Below are 20,009 nucleotides of genomic sequence, written 5' to 3' on the forward strand. Positions count from 1 at the left end.
TCCTCCAGCTCATCTTCCCCCCTCCCCCTCCCCAAGAGGGACCAAGAGTCACCTCCATCTCCATCCCCCCTCATGGCAGTTGGATATCTCCCAGGTGGTCTTGGAGGGATCGATGGGGGGGATCCTGCCTGGGCAGAACTGGACCCCTAACTGGGGACCCTGAGCCTGTGGGTCATAGTGTGGGACAGATGGCTGAGGGGGAAGGCTTTGCAGCTTGGGAAATGAAGGGGGTCTGTGTGACCCCTGGGCTCTTCCAGAGGCCTCCCCAGTGGGTCTCCTACCCCAGCCATCTCCCATCCACCACCTACCCTAGAAAGGGGCATATTGGGGTGGGGGTGTCGTCAGCACCCCTTTATGCAAATGATGGGAGAGGCCGGGCCTGTGCACCCTACATCTGGCCCCATGCATGGAGTTTGAAAGGTGATAGAGGGGAACTCCAAACTCAGGGCAAAGAGAGGCTGTGGAAAGGGGGGATGGAGGGTGGGACCGCTATCCTTGCATAGGCTGTTTCCAGAATGTTCCTTGTGGCCCTTTCTGCTGTCATGGAGCTGGCTGACCAGCTGTGGGGATGGCTGGGTTAGGTTTGTTTTTGTCTATTTTTTTGAGTTGTGCATTTTCTGTATAGTGACATTCCCCCCCCTTTTATTCTATCGGCTTTGTTCCTCCCTCCCCCCAATTTTGGCTTTTGCATCCCCCCCCCCTCTTTTGGCAAACATGAAAACAGCCTTGTTTCATTTTCAAATCTGTGACATTTCAGTTTCTCTGGGGCTTTGTCAGAAGGCGTGCCAACCACGCCCAAACTCAGGTAAAAGAAAAATAAACTTAAAGAAAATAAAGGTTATAAACTGCTCTCTACCTCCGGCTGGGCCTGCAGTCCCCCTGTGGAAAGACAGGGAGGCTGCTACAACTTCAGTTGTCCAGAACATTCAGGTATTAAAAGGAAAAAAAAAAAAAGGAAAAAAAATTGAAAAGACCAAAAAAAAAAAAAAAGGTGCGATTTTGAAATTAAAAAAAAAACACTGAAAGTTTACATTTTATAACATTATTATTCAGATTGTATTTAAAGCTCAGAAATATTTAAGACAATTGTAACCCCTGTAAAGCTGATGAGATATTAAAACCAGACAAAACACTTCTGACTTTAACAGACTGTGTCTTGAGCTATTTTTGGGGGGGGGACAGTGAATATGGGTACCTTGGCCCCATGATGCTGGGAGAGGGGGTTCTCACCTAGCTGTTAATTCCAGGAGGGAAATACTCTCCCCATCCCCTGGCAAAACATGCATCTCAGGGGACTCTGAGCTAGGTTGCAAGCGGGGAGTATGGAGGCTGGGGGTACTGCTCCGAACCCTTCAGGATCTAGGACACCCCACTAGTTCCAAATGTCCACAAAGTCTGCAATAAACTATAGCTGAGGTGATTCCCCTCCTGGTCCTGTGGCCTACAGTGTCTCACTGGACACCTGGTCCCCATTTTCGGGGTTGAAGGGTACCAGATGAGGGCCACATCTCCTGTCCTCAGACATCCCATAACACCTCTGTAAGACTGTGGGGATCCCATCACTCCTCGGCGGTCTGGTGCTGCCGCCGGGCCTTTGCACAGCTTATTCTTCATGCCTGAAATCGCCTCCCTGCCTTCCTCTTCTTTGGAAGGGAGCTTTAGGCCTGTGTGACAGATATGTCATCATCTTCTGGGCCAGATCCACGTGACCTTTTGCTCCTGCTCAGATCAGCCAGTGATAGCCGCCTCCCTGTGGAGCAAGCTTCCCACCTCACCCCAAGATCAGCACTATGCCCAGAGGAGGCCCCCAGTTCCCAGGGGGCATCCTTTCCCCTCCTGACAACTGAGAGAGAGAGAGTGTGTGTGTGTGTGTGTGTGCACGCGCACTTGTGTGTACACACAGATCCTCAGCACCTAGGAGCCATCCCTGAGCTTTTGCATGGCTGATGCTCTACCACTTGAGCCACAGCTCCACTTCCAGCTTTTGGGTGGTTAATGGGAAGTAAGTCTCACTGACTTTCCTGCCTAGGCAAGCTTTGAACCACAATCCACAGATCTCTGCCTCCTGAGAAGTTAGAATTACAGGCATTAGCCTCCATTTAAGCCACAGCTTTACTTATGGCTTTTTCTGAGGACTTTGTTGGAGATAATGAGTCTCATGGACTTTCCTGCCTAGGCTGGCTTCGAATTGTGATCCTCAGATCCCAGCCTCCTGAGTGGCAAGGATTATAGGCATGAGCCACCAGCACCCAGCATTCACTTGACCTTTTATTACTAGCCAGTCCCATGGAAACAGGACTGAGGGCCCAGGTGGCTGGTGGACTCCACTCTCAGCCTGCACACACAAACCAGAGATTGGACTGCAAATGTTGGGGTGGTTTTCTGGTTGTCTTTCCCCCTCCCCCTCACACACACACACTGTTTTCCATGCTAGGGACTCAGATGGACAGGCTCAAGGTCATGGTAGCCAGGTAGGACAGCTAGGGGAGGCCCCAGGCCATGGCCACCTTGGCGCTCAGCCCAGCAGCCCCACTCCGGCCATGGCTAGCCTGAGCTGGTTTCTCCTAGGCCGTTGGAGAAAAGAGAAAAACAAATCACTGCACTGCCACCTGCATGCCCTCCCCTGTCACAGGTGGCCCTTTGTCCACCGCCTCTAACCACTCTGGCCAGAAATACACAAACACAGGAGGGGGGCTCACCCACCGCTCACCTGCCCCCTTGGGGGAAGAGAAGAAAAAAAAAAGAAAAAAAATCCCCTTCCTGGTAAACCAGATGGTCCAGTCCCAAGTCTTTGTCTTCATTCCGAGCCAACATGTCTCAGAGAGGTTGCTGAGGAGCCTTGAGGTTTCACAGCCCCTGCGGGACACAGGAGGACCCAGATCCCACCTCTCCAGCTTTCTGTGCCCCCAGCCTGGTCTGACTAGGCCTTTTAGTGTCTAGGGAGGGGGGCAGGGAGGTGTCAACCACTTTGTGCCTCAGTTTCCCTTCGTCCTGTTTCCCCCCTTGTCTCAGATCCCACTAGTGTGCTGAGGGCTGTCAACTGGGTGGTCCCAGGCTCCCCCAAGTATGGCTTTTGTCCTGCGAGGCGCTAGCATAACTGGCCTGTCCTCATTCCAAGGGCTGTGGGGAGGGGAGCTGACCTCTGACCTCCCCGGCAGGCCAGCCAGCCCCAGGGAGAGGACAGAGGGACACTGGCCCCTGAGCTGGACTGCAGCTAGAGGCTAAAGGGGAGGAGACACAGCCCCGCTTAGGTTGCCAGGGGTATATGAGGGTCTACAACTAGTTGATCTTCACCCCACCCAGGCTGGGACCTAGATTCTAGAAACTTCCAGGCCAGACTTCCCCTGATAAGTGGGTATGCAGACCTAGGCCAGAACCTCATCATCCACAGAATCTTTTCCTCCAGCCTGGCCTAGGCAGCCACAGTATCCCCTAAATGTAGTTGGGGAAACTGAGGTCCCAAGCTGCTCAGTGATTCTCCTGTACCACCAAGGCAAAGTTAGCTATAGGGCTCAGCTGAAGCTTGAAAACCCACATTAGCATTAAGGTACCCCGGCCACGTGCTGGGGATGCAGTTGAGGGCCTCCAGCCCAAACTCTTCCAGCCCTACCCTGGAGGAGGTGGGGGCCAGAATGAGTATCTGAGCTGCCAGGTACAAAAACCACATGTGGGCCAGTACTGAGGCTTGACCTCAGGGCTTGGATGCTGTTTTTTAGCTTTTTTTTTTCTTGCCACTCCTGGGACCTGAACTCAGGGCCTGGTACTCTCCCTGAGTTTCTTTTGCTCTGGCTAGCACTCTACCACTTGAGCCACAGCACCACTTCCAGCTTTTTCTGTTTATGTGGTATTGAGGAATTGAACTCAGGCATTAATGCATGCTAGGCAAGCACTCTATCACTAAGCCACATTCCCAGCTCTGCCCTTTAGCGTTTTTTTTTTTCTTGGTCAGTTATGGGACTTGAACTCAGGGTCTTGGTACTGTCCCTGAACGCTTTCCCTCAAGGCTAACATTCTATCACATGAGCCACAGCTCCACTTCCGGTTTTCTGATGGTTAATTGGAGATAAGAGTCTTACAAGCCCAGTGCTGGTGGCTCACGTCTGTAATCCCAGCTACTCAGGAGGCTGAGATCTGAGGATCTCGGTTCAAAGCCAACCCCGGGCAGGAAAGTCCGTGAGACTCTTATCTCCAATAAACCACCAGAAAACCGGAAGTGGCACTGTGGCTCAAGTGGTAGAGCACTAGCCTTGAGCTGAAGAGCTGAGGGGCAGCGCCCAGGCCCAGAGTTCAAGCCCCCTGACTGAAAAAAAAAAAGAGGCTCAGACTTTCCTGCCTAGATTGGCCCTCAACAAGATCCTCAGATCTTAGCCTCCAGAGTAGCTAGTAGCTAGGACTATAAGTCTGAGCCATTAGTGCTCAGCTCATGGCTTTTTCATTCAAGATTAGTGCTCTAGGCGCTGGGAAGGTGGCTCAGTGGTATGCCTTGCATGCATGAGGCCCTAGGTTTGATTCCTCAGCACCACATAAGCAGATAAAGCTGGAAGTGGTAGAGTGCTCACCTTGAGCTGAAGAGCTGAGGGACAGTGCCCAGGCCCAGAGTTCAGGCCCCACAACTGACAAAAAAAAAAGCAAGAGAGGAGGAGGGGGAGGGGAAAAAAAAAAAAAGCAAGATTAGTGCTCTACTACTTGAGCCACGGCTCTACTTTGGCTTTTTGGTAATTAATTGGACATGAGTCTCAGACTTTGCTGCCCCAGTCCTCATAGATCTCAGCCTCCTGAGTAGCTAGGATTAGAGGTGTGAGAGCTGGCACCTGGCTGATTTCTCTTTCTTCTTCATACTATAGAAACATTAGAAGCCCGGTGTAGTATTGCTCACCATCATCCCAGCACTCTTTGGAGGCTGAAGCAGGAGGATTGCAAGATTGAGGTCATCCTAGCCTGGGAAGCTCTGAGCTTTTCTCTATACAAGGAAAAAAAAAAGTAAGCAAACAAAAATTTCCAAAACATTAAAGGAACTGGAAGCATAAACCATCTTGAGTTACATTTCCTTTCAGGATGAATTTAAAATAAGATCCAGCCTGCACTCAAAGCCCTGCAGAGCCTCCTCCCTGCCCCACCCCATAGTCCTGTCTCCCAGGCCTCCCAGGGCCTTCATATGTGCCCTGCTCAGCACCAAGCTCTCCTGGGTCCCCGGCTCAGGGCTCAGAAGATGCCACCCCAGACTGGTCCTATGGAGCTAGCTTTCTCTGAGTTCTGGGGCCATGTTCCACCATTCTAGGGATGGCTCACACCTGCCACCTGGTGGCAGCATCGGGCTGCACTCTGGGTTCCAAAACTGGTCCTTTGGCCAGGAACTTTCTCCATTATCCCCTCTGATCTGGGGTCATGACACCCCATCACTGTTGTGATTGCATAGCTATGTGGATTGCAGGCAGCTTGATCACAAGGGCTGGAAGAGTGAGACTGGAGGCTGCATCCCATGTCCAGCATTGAGGTGGGTTGCTGTGCACAGGGCCTGGGACCGCTAACTGGAGACTGGACTAATGAATGAATTTTCCTTTTTCAAAGCATGGCTACTGAGACTCTTCTTTCCTTCCTTCCTTCCTTCCTTCCTTCCTTCCTTCCTTTCTTTCTTTCTTCCTTTCTTCCTTTCTGTCATGGGGCTTGAACTCTGGGCCTGGGCACTGTCCCTGAGCTCTTCAGCTCAAGGTGAGTGCTCTACCACTTCAGCCACAGTGCCACTTCCCCAATTTTCTGATGGTTAATTGGAGATTAGAGTCTCACAAACTTTCCTGCCTGAGCTGGCTTTGAACCACAACTGCGATCCTCAGATCTCAACCTCCTAAGTGGTTAAGATTACAGGCATGAGCCACTGGCACCCAGCCTCTTTTTTTTTTTTAATTGTCTTTTAAAACACAGCTGGCAGCTGTGACTGAGGTGAAGAGCTGTTCAGATGGAGCTATGACTTTGAACCAAGTGGCCCAAGTCGAAATCTGAATTGTATAGCTCTAAAGAAGCAAGGTCAAAGAGGAGGCAGACTTGGATCAACAAATAATCATTTAATCCCAATTCACTCTGTAGACATGTTAGCTGTATAGTCTGTTTTATGCATGTCTCATTTGGGCTTTTGCATTCTATAAGGTAAAGATCAGTTCTTAATATTTGCATATTCAAAAAGACTGAAAAATAAGCCGGGTGCCGGTGGCTAATGCCTGTAACCCTAGCTACTTAGGAGGCTAAGATCTGAGGATTGCAGTTCAAAGCCAGCCCCGGCAAGTGGCACTGTAGCTCAAGAGGTAGAGTACTCTCCTTGAGCTGAAGAGCTGAGGGATAGCGCCCAGGCCGAGTTCAAGCCCCACAACCGACCAAAAAAAAAAAAAAAGACTGAAAAATAATCTCAGAATATGCTGGATGGTGGTCAGGCTCACGCCTATAATTCCAGCTACTCAGGAGCTGGGATCTGAAAATCGAGGTTCAAAGCCAGCTGGGGCAGGAAAGTTCATGAGACTCTTATCTCCAAAAAGCCAGAAATGGAGCTATGGTTCAAGTGGAAGAATGTTAAGAGTGTAAAAGCTCAGTGCTCAGACCCTGAGTTCAAGCACCAGGATTGGAACTTCAGCCTTGCGTTGAAGAGCTGAGGCCCAGCGCCCAGGCCCAGAATTCAGGCCCCAAGGGGGCTGAGAAGTTGGGTCACTAGTTCAAAGGAAATGGCCAATGGTCAAGTCAGGCTCTGGCCCTACTAAACAAATGGCCGGAGACACTAGGCCTCGGAAGAAGTCACAATCCAAGATCCCTACTTAATCCCTCAACCCTCGAGTCAGGGCTATAGGAAAAGGTTAAAAAAAAAAAAAAAGTTTCCCCCACCCCACCCCCCCATCCCCGCCAAGGCTTGTGCGCACGCGCAAGTCCTCCAGCCCCGCCCCCAAACTCGTTACCGCCTCTCTACCCCAACGTGATAGGCGTGGCCAGAGCCACTGGTGTGGTGACGCGCTTCCGGGGCGGGACCGGCCGACAACATGGCAGCCCCCATGGAGGTGGCTGTATGTACGGACACGGCGGCGCAGTTATGGAGCTGCATTGTGTGGGAGCTGCATTCGGGCGCCAACCTGCTCACCTACCGCGGCGGCCAGGCCGGGCCCCGGGGCCTCGCTCTACTTAATGGCGAGTACTTGCTGGCGGCACAGCTGGGCAAGAACTACATCAGCGCCTGGGAGGTGCAGCGCAAGGTGCGACGCGGGGCCCGGGCATCGAGGGGTGCACTCGGCTCGCGAGAAGAGCCAGGAGGCGTTCAGGGGACCGTGTGCGTCCGTTTTGGGGGTCGCGGCTCTGGGGGGCTGGGAGAGGAGAAGAAAAAAAATAATTGTTGCGGTTATGAGACTACGCATGCGCGATTCGGGGGGGGGGCTTCGCATTGTGCGCATGCGCAGAGCTGGGTTGGTGGTTGGGCTGTGGAGAGTTGGCTGTGCCAAGGGACAGCCAGCTGGGGTCCTTAGAGGAACTGCGCATGTGTAGGCTCGGGAGCGCTAAGTTTGATTACAGGCGGAGGTTGGGGCTCTTTGGGGTTCGGTTTGTTTTTACGGTTCTGGGGTTTGAACTCGGAGCCCCCAGCCCAACTTTTGGCTGGGTGTTTGGAAGTTGAGTCTTGTGAGCTTTTCTTCTTGGGCTGGCTTAAAACTATAATCCTCCCAATCTCAGCTTCCTGAATAGCTAGGGTGATAGGCCTGGGCCACCAGCACACTACTTGGGGTTCATAGTTTCTTGGAGAGGAGAGGTTGGAAGTCTGGGGGAGAGTCTCGTGAACGGATAGCCCGAAGACATGCATCTGTCTTCCCCCCAAAAGCCACTTTCACCATACGGCTTACTGTGCCCTCTCTATCAGCAGCCCCCAAAACACAGCCTCTGAAGCCCCGACTGCTACTTCTGCCCTCTGCCATCTCTTCTAGCAAGTGCTGTGCTCTGGAGCTGCCTGCTTGAAGTTTTTCCATGTCACAGAGAGGAGAGGAGACTCAGAACCACATTACAAGGGCTTGGGTCTCAAACCTGTTAGCCATCTCTCTGACCTGCCCCTCACTTCCAAAGGAAACTACCTTTCCACCCTTACTCCAAGATCTGCCTTCATGGACTTTATTCCCCCCAGTAACCCCTCTGATCAGCTCACTGGTCTTGTTGTGTGTCCCTAGGACCAGCTCCAGCAGAAGATCATGTGTCCTGGGCCTGTCACCTGTCTGACTACGGCACCCAATGGTCTCTACGTGGTGGCAGGAATTGCAGAAAGTATATACCTCTGGGAGGTAAGAAGATGGAGCACGCCTGTCTGTGGAGTGACCGTGAGGATCATATTCCAGGCTGGGGGAGGCAGATCCTGGTGGCTCCAGTGTCTTGCTTGTCCTTCAGTCTCAAAGCCACCTTATCTCTAAAGGATCCTAATTATACCAGCAGCCCTCCCAGGCAGATTGCAGTGCAGCCCCACTCCTAAGGCTCCCTCCAAAAAGCAGCACCTGGAGTTCTGCCTTAAATTACACAGAAGAGCTTGGGTACAACCAAGCTCACGCCTTATAATCCTAGCTATTCAGGAGGCTGAAATCTGAGGACCACAGTTAAAGCCAGCCCAGGCAGGAAAGTCTGTGAGACTCTTCAATTAACCACCAGAAAACCAGAAGTGGCACTATGGCTCAAATGGTAGAGTGCTCGCCTTGAGCTGAAGAGCCCAGGGACAGCACCCAGTCCCAGAGTTCAAGCCCCACGACTGACAAAAAGAGCTTAGATACAACTCAGTGGCAGAGCACTTGCTTAGCATCTTCAAGGTACTAAATTCTATCCCCAGGAACATGGGGGTGGAAGGCAGGCACCAGTGGCTCACACCTGTAATCCTAGCCACTTAGGGGGGCTGAGATCTGAAGATCAAGGTTCTAAGCCAGCCTAGGCAGAAAAGTCCATGAGACTTTAACCACCAAAAAGCCATGACTGAAGCTGTGGCTCAAGTGGTAGAGTCTCAACCTTGAGCAGAAAGCAAAGTGATAACACCCAGGCCCAGAATTCAAGACTCAGAACTAGTACACACACAAAAAATGAAAAGCTGGGGCTGGGAATGTAGTTTAGTAGTGCTTGCCTAGCATGCGTGAAGCCCTGGGTTTGATTTCTCAGTACCACATAAACAGAAAAAAAAAAAAAAAAACAGAAGTGATGCTGTGGCTCAAGTGATAGAGTACTAGCCTTGAGCAAAAGAAGCTCAGTGCCCAGGCCAAGTTCAAGACCCAGGACTGGCAAAAAATAAATAAAAGCCGTGGGGGGGGGATAAGATTCAAGATGATATAGCTCAGTCCCTCTTGCCCCTTTTCTCATTGATGGAGAAAGCAGGTGACACCTCCCCTTGCCCCCCTATCATATAGCCTGGAACCTATCCCACAGGGCCAGGGTTTTCCCAGAGGGCCAGGGATCAGTGTTTTATACTGTGCTCTTAGGGAGCACCCCTGGCAGTTCTAACCATGCTTGTGTGGCCATGTCCCATCACAGGACTTGGCCTGCTTTGTGCCGGGGAGGCCTAGCTTTCTCCCCCCGCACCCCACACAGATGGCGTGGTACAGACAGCCAAGGGCTTGGGGTGGTCAGCAACCACATTGCTGCCCCTCCTAGGCCCATCCTTGCGTCCCCTATGGGTCACCACGCCATCCAGAGCTATCGCAATGCCGGGCCGTCTGATCTCACTCTTCAATGGGGTGAAAGTCTCTTTGGGATACCGGGGAGGAAACCTAAACAGTAGGACTTGGTTTGCCCACCAGGTAGGCAACTTCATCCAGATTGCTGGGAGCCTCAAGTGTGGTGGCCAGTGTGGTAGTGATTCGGTGGCTCAGCACTTGGTATGTGAGAACCCCCCTTCTTGCTGAGTGGCTGGCTGCCTGGCAAAGGGCCGCAGATTTGTGGCTGCCCAACCCGGCTCCTTCGCCTCTGAGGGTTTCTGTGCAGTGACCACCAGGGGGCGCCCCAGTGGGTCTGCGGCCTGGTAACCAGGAGTGGGTGAGGAGCAGGGAGGAGGTCATCAGGGGCCTAGCGATCTTAGAGCAGGCTGAGGGGTGGGCAGCTGGGCTCTGGCAGCCCAGGCTTGTCAGATCTGCCCTTCACACTGGCTCCAGAGGACCAGGGCATCCCTGGAGGTGTGGCAGTTACTCAGTCCAGCCCAGCCCAAACTCCAGGAAGTTTGATGGTTCCCTGGAGGTGTCAGTTTAGTGGTGCTGATTATGCCATTTAACCCTCTACGCACCTGGGTCAGCCTGTCATGCAGGTGGGGAGACTGAAGCCCAAGAAGGGGTGAGGCTCCATCTACCACCACAAAGCACACAAGCAGACACCTCAGGCCTGAGGCCCAGAAGCCTAAACTGCAGGTGTGGACAGTGTTTCCCATGCTAGCAAAGGGCGTCTTCCAGCCTTCCATGGCCTCCTTCCCTGTGTGTCAGCTTTCCTCCTCCCTTCTTTCTCTCTCTCTCTCTTTCTCTCTCTCTCTCTCCCTCTCTCTCCCTCTCCCTCCCTCCCTCCCTCCCTCTCCCTCCCTCCTATTTTGGTGTTTCTGCATATACTAGTATTGGGTATGTGCCAGTCCTGGGACTTGAACTCAGGGCCTAGGCACTGTGCCTGAACTCTTTTTGCTCAAGGCTAGTACTCTACCACTTGAGCCACAGCTCCACTTCTGGCTTTTTCTACGATTTAATTGGAGATAAGAATCTTACAGACTTTCCTACCTGGTCTGGCATGGAACCATGATCCTCAGATCTCAGCCTCCTGAGTAGCTAGGATTACAGGCGTGAACCACCAGCACCCAGCATTCCATCTCTTTATAAGAATACTGGAATACTGCCACGTGACTTTATCTTAACTTGGTCCCCTCTGCATAGACCAGGCTTATTTTCTTTTTCCCTTTTTCCCATTCCTCACTGCTAGAACTGGAACTCAGGGCCATGCCAGACAAGTGCTCACCACCAAGACCCAGCCCTGCCCTTCCTAGGTTTGTTGTTGTTGTTTGTTTTGTTTTGTTTTTTTAGGTCTTGGGGCTTGAAATCTGGGTCTGGGCGCTGTCCTTCAGCTCTTTAGCTCAAGGCTAGCGCTCTACCATTTGAACCACAGTGCCACTTCCAGTTTTCTGGTGGTTCATTGGAGATAAGAGTCTCACAAGCTGGGCGCCAGTGGCTCACACCTGTAATCCTAGCTACTCAGGAGGCTGAGATCTGAGGATCGAGGTTCAAAGCCAGCCCGGGCAGGAAAGTCTGTGAGACTCTGATCTCCAACTCAAAAACCAGAAGTGGCGCTGTGTCTCAAGCGGTAGAGCGCCCATCTTGAGCTGAAGAGCTGAGGTACAGCGCCCAAGCCCAGAGTTCAAGCCCCAGGACCAACCAAAAAAAAAGAGTCTCATAGACTTTCCTGCCCAGGCTGGCTTTGAACCGTGATCCTCAGATCTCAGCCTCCTGAATAGCTAGGATTACAAGTGTGAGCCTGGCATTCTACCTAGTTTTAAACAAGGTCACATGCACAGGTCCTGGGGAACAGGACTTGAGTATACTTTGCGGGGCACAGCACAGCCAAGAGCAGCATCCCCGCTAGCCCTGACGCCTCCTAGGTGTTGTTCAGGGTATTCTCAGCCTCTTTGGGCTGACACACTGGCCCCAGCGGGGCTTGAGCCAGTTCCCCAGGCCCTGCGCGGGGCACCCTACCCCCCAGCCCCTGCAGCTGCCGCCTCCCTGTCCCATGATAGCTTCCTACAAAGATGCCGAGGAGCCATCCACAGGTCCTGAGTGCAGCCTTAGGGGTCTGTGGGGCCAGGGCTGGTGTTCAGTGGCAGCAGGGTTGTGGGAAAGCATCGCAGGGTCACCCCATTCCTGGGCCCGTTCTGTAGCCAGGGACAGAGTGGAGTGCTAGACAGCAGTACAGCCAGAAGCCATAGCTGCCACCATAGCTCAAGCTGGGGACTCACTCCAGTGTGTTGACCCCCTGGGGCCTTGGACGCGAGGGCTTCTGAAGCAGTGCCCCCACCTGTGGGGTGGTGGCAGCTGGGATCCACTCCTCCCCAACCCTGTGCCCCCGCCCCTCCAGGTCTCCACTGGGAACCTCCTGGTCATCCTGAGCCGCCACTACCAGGACGTCTCCTGCCTGCAGTTCACCGGCGACAGCAGCTATTTCCTCTCTGGGGGCAAGGACTGCCTGGTGCTGGCCTGGAGCCTCTGCAGGTAGCGCCAGTCCAGCTGAGGGAAGACTGTGCCAAGGCCCTGGGGCAGGAAAGGTTGTGTCCGGGTGGGTGTGTGGTCATGGTGAGCCTGCTGCGTGCGGGTCCCAGTCAGGGGCAGTGGGGCGGGTCTGTACCCCACATGTGGAGGCCCCCCCACCAATGGTCCACTGCCACCCTCCCCACCCAGTGTGCTACAGATGGACCCCTCCAGGATCGTGGCCCCTCGGCACGTCTGGTCTCGTCACACACTCCCCATCACAGACCTGCACTGTGGCTTCGGGGGCCCGCTGGCCCGCGTGGCCACCGCCTCGCTGGACCAGACAGTGAAGGTAGCCCCGCCCCAACCAGGTCTGAGCCAGCAGCTCCGCAGGGCACTCTTGGCAGGCGGGAGCCAGTGGATCACCTCTTCCCCTGGGTGCCAGGCTTCCAGACAGCCTGTAATCCCTGCGGCTTGAGCCCAAGGACGTCCGGGGCCTGTCGGCTGGAAATTCCCACTCAGCCAGCTCGCAGCCCGGTGCGCAGGGGGCGGGGCAGGGCAGGGCTGCCCTTGGTCTTGATAGAGGTCACCTAGGGAGAACCAGGCTTGAGCCAGGCTCAAGGCCAGGCACCTCAGGTCTCTGCCGTCCCCCCCCCCCCCCCCCCGCCCAGTGCCCAGCCCTAACCCCACCATGGCCCACAGTGTGGGCCTGTGTCCAGCTCTCCCGTCCCCTCTCCCCCCAGCTGTGGGAGCTCTCCTCCGGTGAGATGCTGCTGTCCGTCCTGTTTGACGTAGGCATCATGGCTGTGACCATGGACCTGGCTGAGTACCACATGTTCTGTGGTGGCACCGACGGGTCCATCTTCCAGGTGGACCTCTGCTCCTGGGTGAGTGGCCGTGGGAAGCCGCGGGGTGGGGGTGGGCGTGCGGGGCGGGGAGCCCAGCCAGGGGGCTGCTTCCCCAGCACTCAACTCCCTCTTGGCCCCCCAGCCTGGACAGAGGGAGCGGAGCTTCCCACCGGACCAAGACTCTGGGAAGATCTTCAGAGGCCACAGGTAAGGCGGGAACGGGCTCCGGGAGGCCTGGGGCAGAGCTGGCACCTTCCATGCCCAAGTGAGGCCAGTGCCATCTCCCCCTGCCGCAGGAACCAGGTGACGTGCCTGTCGGTGTCCATGGACGGCAGCGTGCTGCTCTCCGGCTCCCACGACGAGACGGTGCGGCTGTGGGATGTGCCCAGCAAGCAGTGCATCCGCACCGTCACCCACAAAGGTGGGCGGTGAGCGCGGGGCCCGCGCCTGTCCCAGCGTGTAGCAGGGGGACGGGTGGGGGCAGGGGACGGAGGTCCAAATGTGGCCCGCACCTATCCCAGGGCGGGGTGGGGAGTCTACAGAAGGGACCAACAGACCAACTCAAGCACAGGCAGGGTGGGCTGGCCCGTGAGAGCAGCTGACTGCCGTGTCTTGCAGGCCCTGTGACCAATGCGACCATCATGCTGGCCCCGATCAGTATGCTGAGCTCCGACTTCCGGCCCAGCCTGCCGCTGCCCCACTTCAATAAGCACCTGCTGGGCGCCGAGCATGGCGACGAGCTGCGCCGCGGGGGCCTCACTCTGCGCCTGGGTCTCCACCAGCAGGTGCGTCCCTCCTGCCGCACCTCGCCTCGCACCTGCGGTGCCCGTCCTGCTGGGCGTGGGGACTGCCAGTCGTCCAGAACCTTTGCTCCCCAAGGGCAGCCCCAGGGTCCCGAAGGCAGACAGTACTTCCTGTGCAGTCTCCTGCTGCCCTTCAGCGGCGTCCTCACCAGCCCAGACGCCCTCTGTCCCCCGCGCTCTGGAGCACTTGGCACATCTCCCTACGCAGCTCTTACCCAAGATACAAATTGATTCTATCAGTGGTAGTGCAGCTGCTATCTCTGTCCTCCCTGAGGGAGCCTGGGGCCTCGCCTAACTCGGGTAAAGTCAAACACCCTGAAGGGCCAGGTGCTGGTGGCTCACGGCTGTACCCTTAGCTACTCAGGAGGCTGAGATGAGAGCATTGCAGTTAGAAGCCAGTGTGGGCAGACAAGTCCATGAAACTCTCTCCAATTCACTACCAAAAAGCCAGAACTAGAGCTGTCGCTAAAGAGGTAGAATGCCAGCCTGAGGCAGAAAAATGCCAGAGACTTGTGCAGGAGCAAAAGATGCCAGAAATTTCAGCTGTGCCTACAAGCCACCGCAGCAAGGTGTCCTGCAAGGTGTGGTGTGCGGTCACATCTTCCGCCGTCCTTCCCTGGCCTCTTGCCATCCAGTTGGACACCCACCTGTCTGTCCAGGGCAGGGCCTGCCACACAAAAGCCACCTGCATTTACCATTGTAGGGTTCCATAAGGGCCAGTTGGGGTCAAGGCTAATGGAGCATTCCCTGTGTCTGTGCATCCAACAGCCAGGGCTGCTCTGAAGATGGCGGCCTCGCCCCACCTACTGCTCCAGTGTCTATTGGTTCTGGCTTTCAGAGAGAGAGAGAGGAAGAGAGGAGAGAGTATGCTGGGCCACTTATCTCAAGACTGGTGCTCTGGGCACCAGTGGCTCACGCCTGTAATCCTAGCTACTCAGGAGACCGAGGTCTGAGGATGGCAGTTCAAAGCCAACCAGGGCAGGAAAGTCCATGAGACTCTAATCTCCAATGAACCACCAGAAAGCTGGAAGTGGTGCTGTGGTTCAAATGGTAGAGAGCTCTCCTTGAGCTGAAGAGCTGAGGGACAGCGCCCAGGCCCAGAGTTCAAGCCCCATGACTGACAAAAAACAAAACAAAAGACTGGTGCTCTACCATTTGAGCCATAGCTCTACTTTGAGCTTTCTGCTGGTTTGTTGGAGATAAGCCTTCACAGACTTCAAACCAGGATCCTCAGATCTCAGCTACTGAGTAGCATGGATTATAAGCGTGAGCCACTGGCCCCCAGACCACGAGCTACTTAAGGCCTGCCTCAGGTGTGGTATTTCCACCGTGGGAGCAGCGCTGGCCCGGGACTCTGGGCAGTAGACGCATTGCAGAGCTGGGAATGCCTCACTGTCGAGTCTGACAGCTGCCACCACAGGAGGGGCTCCCCGACTGAGTCGCTGGCAGCTCTGGGGTGGTGTGTCCCGCGCTCACCGTGGGCGCTGGCCCAGTCCCCACGCCCGGGCGTGCTCTGCCTTGTCTTGCAGGGCTCCGAGCTCAGCTACCAGGAGCGGCTAGAGCAGCTGCAGGCCGTGCTCAGCGACTCTGTGGAGAAGGTAGGTGCCGCCCTGGGTGGCTGGTAGCTGGGGTTCCTGGTGCTGCTTGTGGCTGGGGAAGTCACCTGCTGACCTCTGACCCTTGCATCTCCCTAGAATGTGCTGGGTGGTCAGGACCGGCTGCAGCTACATGTGACAGAGCTGGAGGACGAGGTGTGCAACCTGCGCAAAATCAACAGGGACCTCTTCGACTTTTCCACGCGTGTCATCACCACCACGCGCAGGGCCAAGTGAGGCCAGAGGGGAGACCCTGCACGATGCGGCCCTGAGCCTCGCCATCTCCCCCCCATCTCCCCCCTGCGACTAGAGCCGCAGCTCCTGGACTTGGCCACCAGAATGCTCCCGGACAGGCTGGCTCCCACTGGCCACTTTAGCATTTTGTTTTATATTTTTTTACTCCCTTTGGTGTTTGTTTGCCTTTAACAAAAAAACTGGACTGAGCCCCGCTTGTGCACTGTGTCCGCACCGTGCCCGTGCTGCGCTCAGCCCTCGCCGGCTGGACTGCCCTGGGCCAACGCCTGGGCATGCCACGAGGGTGGGGTGCTGCCCTGCACATCCCCGGGGGGCCCCAGCCAGGGTCAGGCACTGTCAGGTACCTGCTGGCTGCCCAGCTCTGCCTAAGGAGGCTGGGCCCCTCCCACCCCCACCCCCCACATTCTGGGGACACTGCCAGCAGCCAGCCTGTGCCTGTTGCTTAGCCCGCATACCCATAGAACCTTCCAGAAAGCTGTCTCCACTGACAGCCCTGCTGAATGAGCCAGAAAATGCGTGTGACTTGGCCAGTGTGGTCCGGACCCAACACAGGCCAGCGCTGACCTCATGCTTGTAGACAAAGGTACACCCAGCCCCCCCCCCTGCATCCTTTACCAGGACACAGCCTAGGGAGACTCCCCATCTGTACGGGGAGGGACACCACCAAGGGTGCCCCCACTCCCCCCAGCCATTGGTCCCGGCAGTAGGGAAGGGGCTGCCCCAGGCTCAAGGTACATGGCCATTGGCATCACCCAACAGGGGGCTCTGAGCAGTGGCTGGAGTGGGACAGGTGTCCCACTGCTCCCCAGAGCACTGTGCCTTAGTGTCGTCCCCCCCCCATTGTCTGGGCCCAGTCTGTCCTCCCACCACAGGCTGGAGGCCACAGGGAGGTAGGTGGCCTGGCTTAAGCTCATCACACACCTCGCTCCATCTGAGTTCTGAGACCCCGACCCTAGCCCACAGTGGACACTGGCCAGTTCTTTCTGGAGCTGGCAGGTTTGGGATGAGGTGGCCATGGTCCCCCCTGGGAAGCAGCCAACACCCTCAAGTCTGGATTCCCACCCCCACCCACCAGAAGCCAGCAAGTCCCCAGAGCATCACCCCAGCCTCAGCTGGGTGAAGGTGGGCTCCTCAGGCCTGGGTGGCCAGCTGTGGACAGGCAACCTGCACAGAGGACACGGCTGGAGCAAGATGAGGGAGAGGCGGCATTAGCATGCAGCCCGCCACGCCGCACCTTCTTGCCCATGTCAGCTGTCCTCTGCGGGCCACAGGGACGCTGCCAGGGTGGGGGCTGGGCCGCCTGCAGACGGCAGAAAGCTGAACACCACCAGTGGCTCACACCTGTAATCCTAAGGCTAAGGATTGTGACAAAGCCAGCCCAGGCAGGAAATCCATGAGCCTCCATCTCCATTTAACCAGCAAAAAGACAAGAAGTGGAACTGTGGCTCAAGGAGTAAAGTGGCTGCCTTGAATAAATGGAAGGAGGAGGAGGAGGAGGTTCTGAAGTAAGTACCAACACCAGTAAAATAAAAAAAAAAGCTTGGCTCTTCTCTTCCACATGCGCCCTCCTGCTGAGCAACACTGAGGGTCAGTGACAGACAGGAGTGGAGAGTAGAAAGCTTTGATGGAAACACCAGCCTTAGCCACTGTCCCTAAACACATGGATCAAATAGAAACAAAGTAGGATGCTAGCTGAGTGCTGGTACTCATACCTGTAATCCTAGCTTCTCAGGCGGCTGTGATCTGAGGATCATGGTTAGCCCAGGCAGACAAATCCAAGAGACTCCAGTTAACCAGCAAAAAGCTGGAAGTGGATAGAACACAATCCTTGAGCAAAAAAGCCAAGCAAGAGTGCAAAGCCCTGAATTCAAGCCCCAGTATTATTGGTGCATGCACCCGCACAAACCAGGACTCTGTTGGCCAAGAGGAGAGGTAGTATTGAAGGAGCTTCAGTGTGGGAAATGGAAAGTTCTGGAGATGGATGGTAAACAGCTGTACAGCCACGTGAATGTACTTAATGCCATCAAATTAGAGACCTAACTAATTAAAATTGGAAATGTGTGTTGTATTTATAATTTTATTTATTTATTTTGGATCTGTTCATGGGGCCTGAACTCTGGGCCAGGGCGCTGTCCCTCAGCTCTTCAGCTCAAGGCTAGCGCTCTACCACTTGAGCCAAAGCACCACTTCAGGCTTTTTTCTTTTTTGCTTATATGGTGCTGAGGAATCGAACCCAGGGCCTCATGCATGCAAGGCAAGCACTCTACAACTGAGCCACCTTCCCAGCCCCTGTATTTATAATTTTAAAGTGTTCGCTTGAGAGTAGAAAATCTTACTGTTGCTGTGTGTCAGTGGCTTACACCTATAATACCAGCTACTCAGGATGCTGAGATCTGAGCATCACAGTTCAAAGCCAGCCTGGATAGGAAAGTCTGTGAGACTCTTACCTCCAGTTAACCACCAAAAACTGGAAATGGTGCTGTGGCTCAAAGTGGTAAAGTGGGGCTGGGAATGTGGTGTAGTGTTAAAAGTGCTTGCCTACCATGCATGTAGCCCCAGAAAAAAACCAGATGTGGTACTGTGGCTCAAGTGGTAGAGTGCTAGCTCAGGGACAGCACCCAGGCCCTGAGTTCAAGCCCCAAGACTGGCAGGAAAAAAAAATGTTGACTGGCTGATTAAGCATTAGTGCATGGAGTCCCCAACTCAAAGCCTTTTGATTTCAGGAACTGAGGAGACCAGGCCTGTTGTATCCCATAATACCAAGGATCATTACCCAGGATTCCCTGAGGGTGGCACAGAGGTGACATTGAGGGACCAAGCTGCCCCCTGTTTGGGGACCTCAGGAACCCCTCCTCCAGACCCAGTGGGCCCAGCCTACCCAGTAGCTGGAAGAAGTGGCCACACCCCTAGAACAAGCCCCCTTTGTGGGTACTGACCCCAAGACCTGGTGCATCTTGCTGGCCAGAACTTCACATTTCATTTTGTATTCATTCCATGGTGATTCTCTTCCCTCTGAGGCACTGACTGGCTCCAGAAGGAGACGAGGTCAGCCAAGTGTAGATTCATTCATTGGAACCTGATGTTCCAGCCTGGCCTGCAGCTACCCTGCGAGATCCCTCCCAACCGAGGAGGTTAGGCTAGAACATTCCAGACGGGCTGCCTGGGAAGGTCACTGGCCAGTGTTCATGGAGCACCTTTTACCAGCCCAGGCACCAACGGCTCCTAGGTCCTTGAGACAGAGGAGTGGCCAAGCAGACCCATCTCTTCTGCACAGAGCTGAATGGTAGCAGGTCAAATCGCAAAGAACTAGGCCCCAGTGGCTCACGCCTGTAATCCTAGCTACTCAGGAGACTGAGATGTGAGGATTGCAGTTCAAGGCCAGCCCGTGCAGGAATAGTCTGAGAGACTTTTATTGACCGTCGTGGGGCTTGAACTCTGGGACTAGGCGCTGTCCCTCAGCTTTTCAGCTCAAGGTGAGTGCTCTACTACTTGAACCACAGAGCCATTCTGGCTTTCTGGTGGCTTTTTGGAGATGAGTCTCACAGACTTTCCTGCCTGGGCTGGCTTTGAACTGAGATCCTCAGATCTCAGCCTCCTGAGTAGGATTACAGGTGTGAGCCACTGGCAGCCTGTGAAACTCTTATCTCCAATAAATTACTCAGGAAAAGCCAGAAGTGGAGCTGTGGCTCAAGTGGTAGAGTGCTAGCCTTGAGCAAAAGCTCAGGGACAGAGTCTAGGCCCTGAGTTCAAGCCCCAGGATAGGCACCAAAACAAAAACTCAGATGTAGGTGGAGACTGGGTCAAGTGCTCTCTAGAAGCAGGGGCACGTTTGGGCCTCAGTTTCCCTGTCTGAGCAATGGGCAACATTCCCTAGGGTGGGCGGGAGGGCACCCCAGGATCCTGGAGAAAAGGGGCTAGTTGTTGGAGTAACAGTTACAGCCCTGGATTCTTGCCCAGAGCCTGCCCTGCCTTCTCGTCCGCAGATTTACAGGATGGGTAGGCTGGCAGCAGGGCGCGGGTGCCCAGCCCTGCCCATGCAGGGCACCAGCAGGTCTGGCAGTGATTCCTCTCCTCCCTAGTGGCTGCTGGGGACCCGCAGGCGGCGGAAGCGCGGCTCGGCGGGGTCCGGGCAAGACGAGGTGCCGTGCGCTGCCCGGAGGGGACCGGGCACCCGGGGGACCCGAGGATCGCGGACGGCTGGCGATCCCTCCTCGCGCCGCGGTCACCGAGCGCAACTTTGTGATGGAGTTTGTGCGGGCGCTGTGGCTCGGGCTGGCGCTGGCGGTGGCGCTGGGCTGGGGAGCAGCCCGCGGCCACCCG

At 55.1% G+C, this 20,009-nt stretch overlaps 2 protein-coding genes across 2 annotated transcripts in view; both read left to right on the forward strand.

Annotated features, from left to right (window-relative positions):
- Positions 1–7,004: 7,004 nt before the first annotated feature.
- Positions 7,005–15,878, forward strand: Wdr18 (WD repeat domain 18). The gene is made up of 10 exons (XM_013022594.1): positions 7,005–7,226; positions 8,181–8,291; positions 12,079–12,212; positions 12,399–12,540; positions 12,932–13,075; positions 13,179–13,243; positions 13,333–13,457; positions 13,655–13,821; positions 15,369–15,437; positions 15,534–15,878. Exons 1-10 carry the CDS (start codon positions 7,017–7,019, stop codon positions 15,669–15,671), a joined length of 1,305 nt encoding a protein of 434 aa, XP_012878048.1. The 5' UTR covers positions 7,005–7,016; the 3' UTR covers positions 15,672–15,878.
- A 4,053-nt stretch (positions 15,879–19,931) lies between these two features.
- Positions 19,932–20,009, forward strand: part of Grin3b (glutamate receptor, ionotropic, N-methyl-D-aspartate 3B) — an 8,958-nt gene continuing 8,880 nt past the window's right edge. The window contains exon 1 of the mRNA XM_013022685.1: positions 19,932–20,003. Coding sequence (XP_012878139.1) covers positions 19,932–20,003 — 72 coding nt within the window. The remainder of the gene's footprint in view (positions 20,004–20,009) is intronic.

This window comes from Dipodomys ordii, unplaced genomic scaffold (genome assembly GCF_000151885.1).
Source record: "Dipodomys ordii isolate 6190 unplaced genomic scaffold, Dord_2.0 Scaffold64, whole genome shotgun sequence".
Taxonomy (NCBI): domain Eukaryota; kingdom Metazoa; phylum Chordata; class Mammalia; order Rodentia; family Heteromyidae; genus Dipodomys; species Dipodomys ordii.

Excerpts from the sequence above, each read along its gene's own strand:
- Wdr18 (XM_013022594.1), top strand. The coding sequence starts at position 7,017 with ATGGCAGCCCCCATGGAGGTGGCTGTATGTACGGACACGGCGGCGCAG. Across the intron at positions 7,227-8,180 it reads CCTGGGAGGTGCAGCGCAAG|GACCAGCTCCAGCAGAAGAT; the intron begins GTGCGACGCGGG and ends GTGTGTCCCTAG. Across the intron at positions 13,244-13,332 it reads AAGATCTTCAGAGGCCACAG|GAACCAGGTGACGTGCCTGT; the intron begins GTAAGGCGGGAA and ends CCCCTGCCGCAG.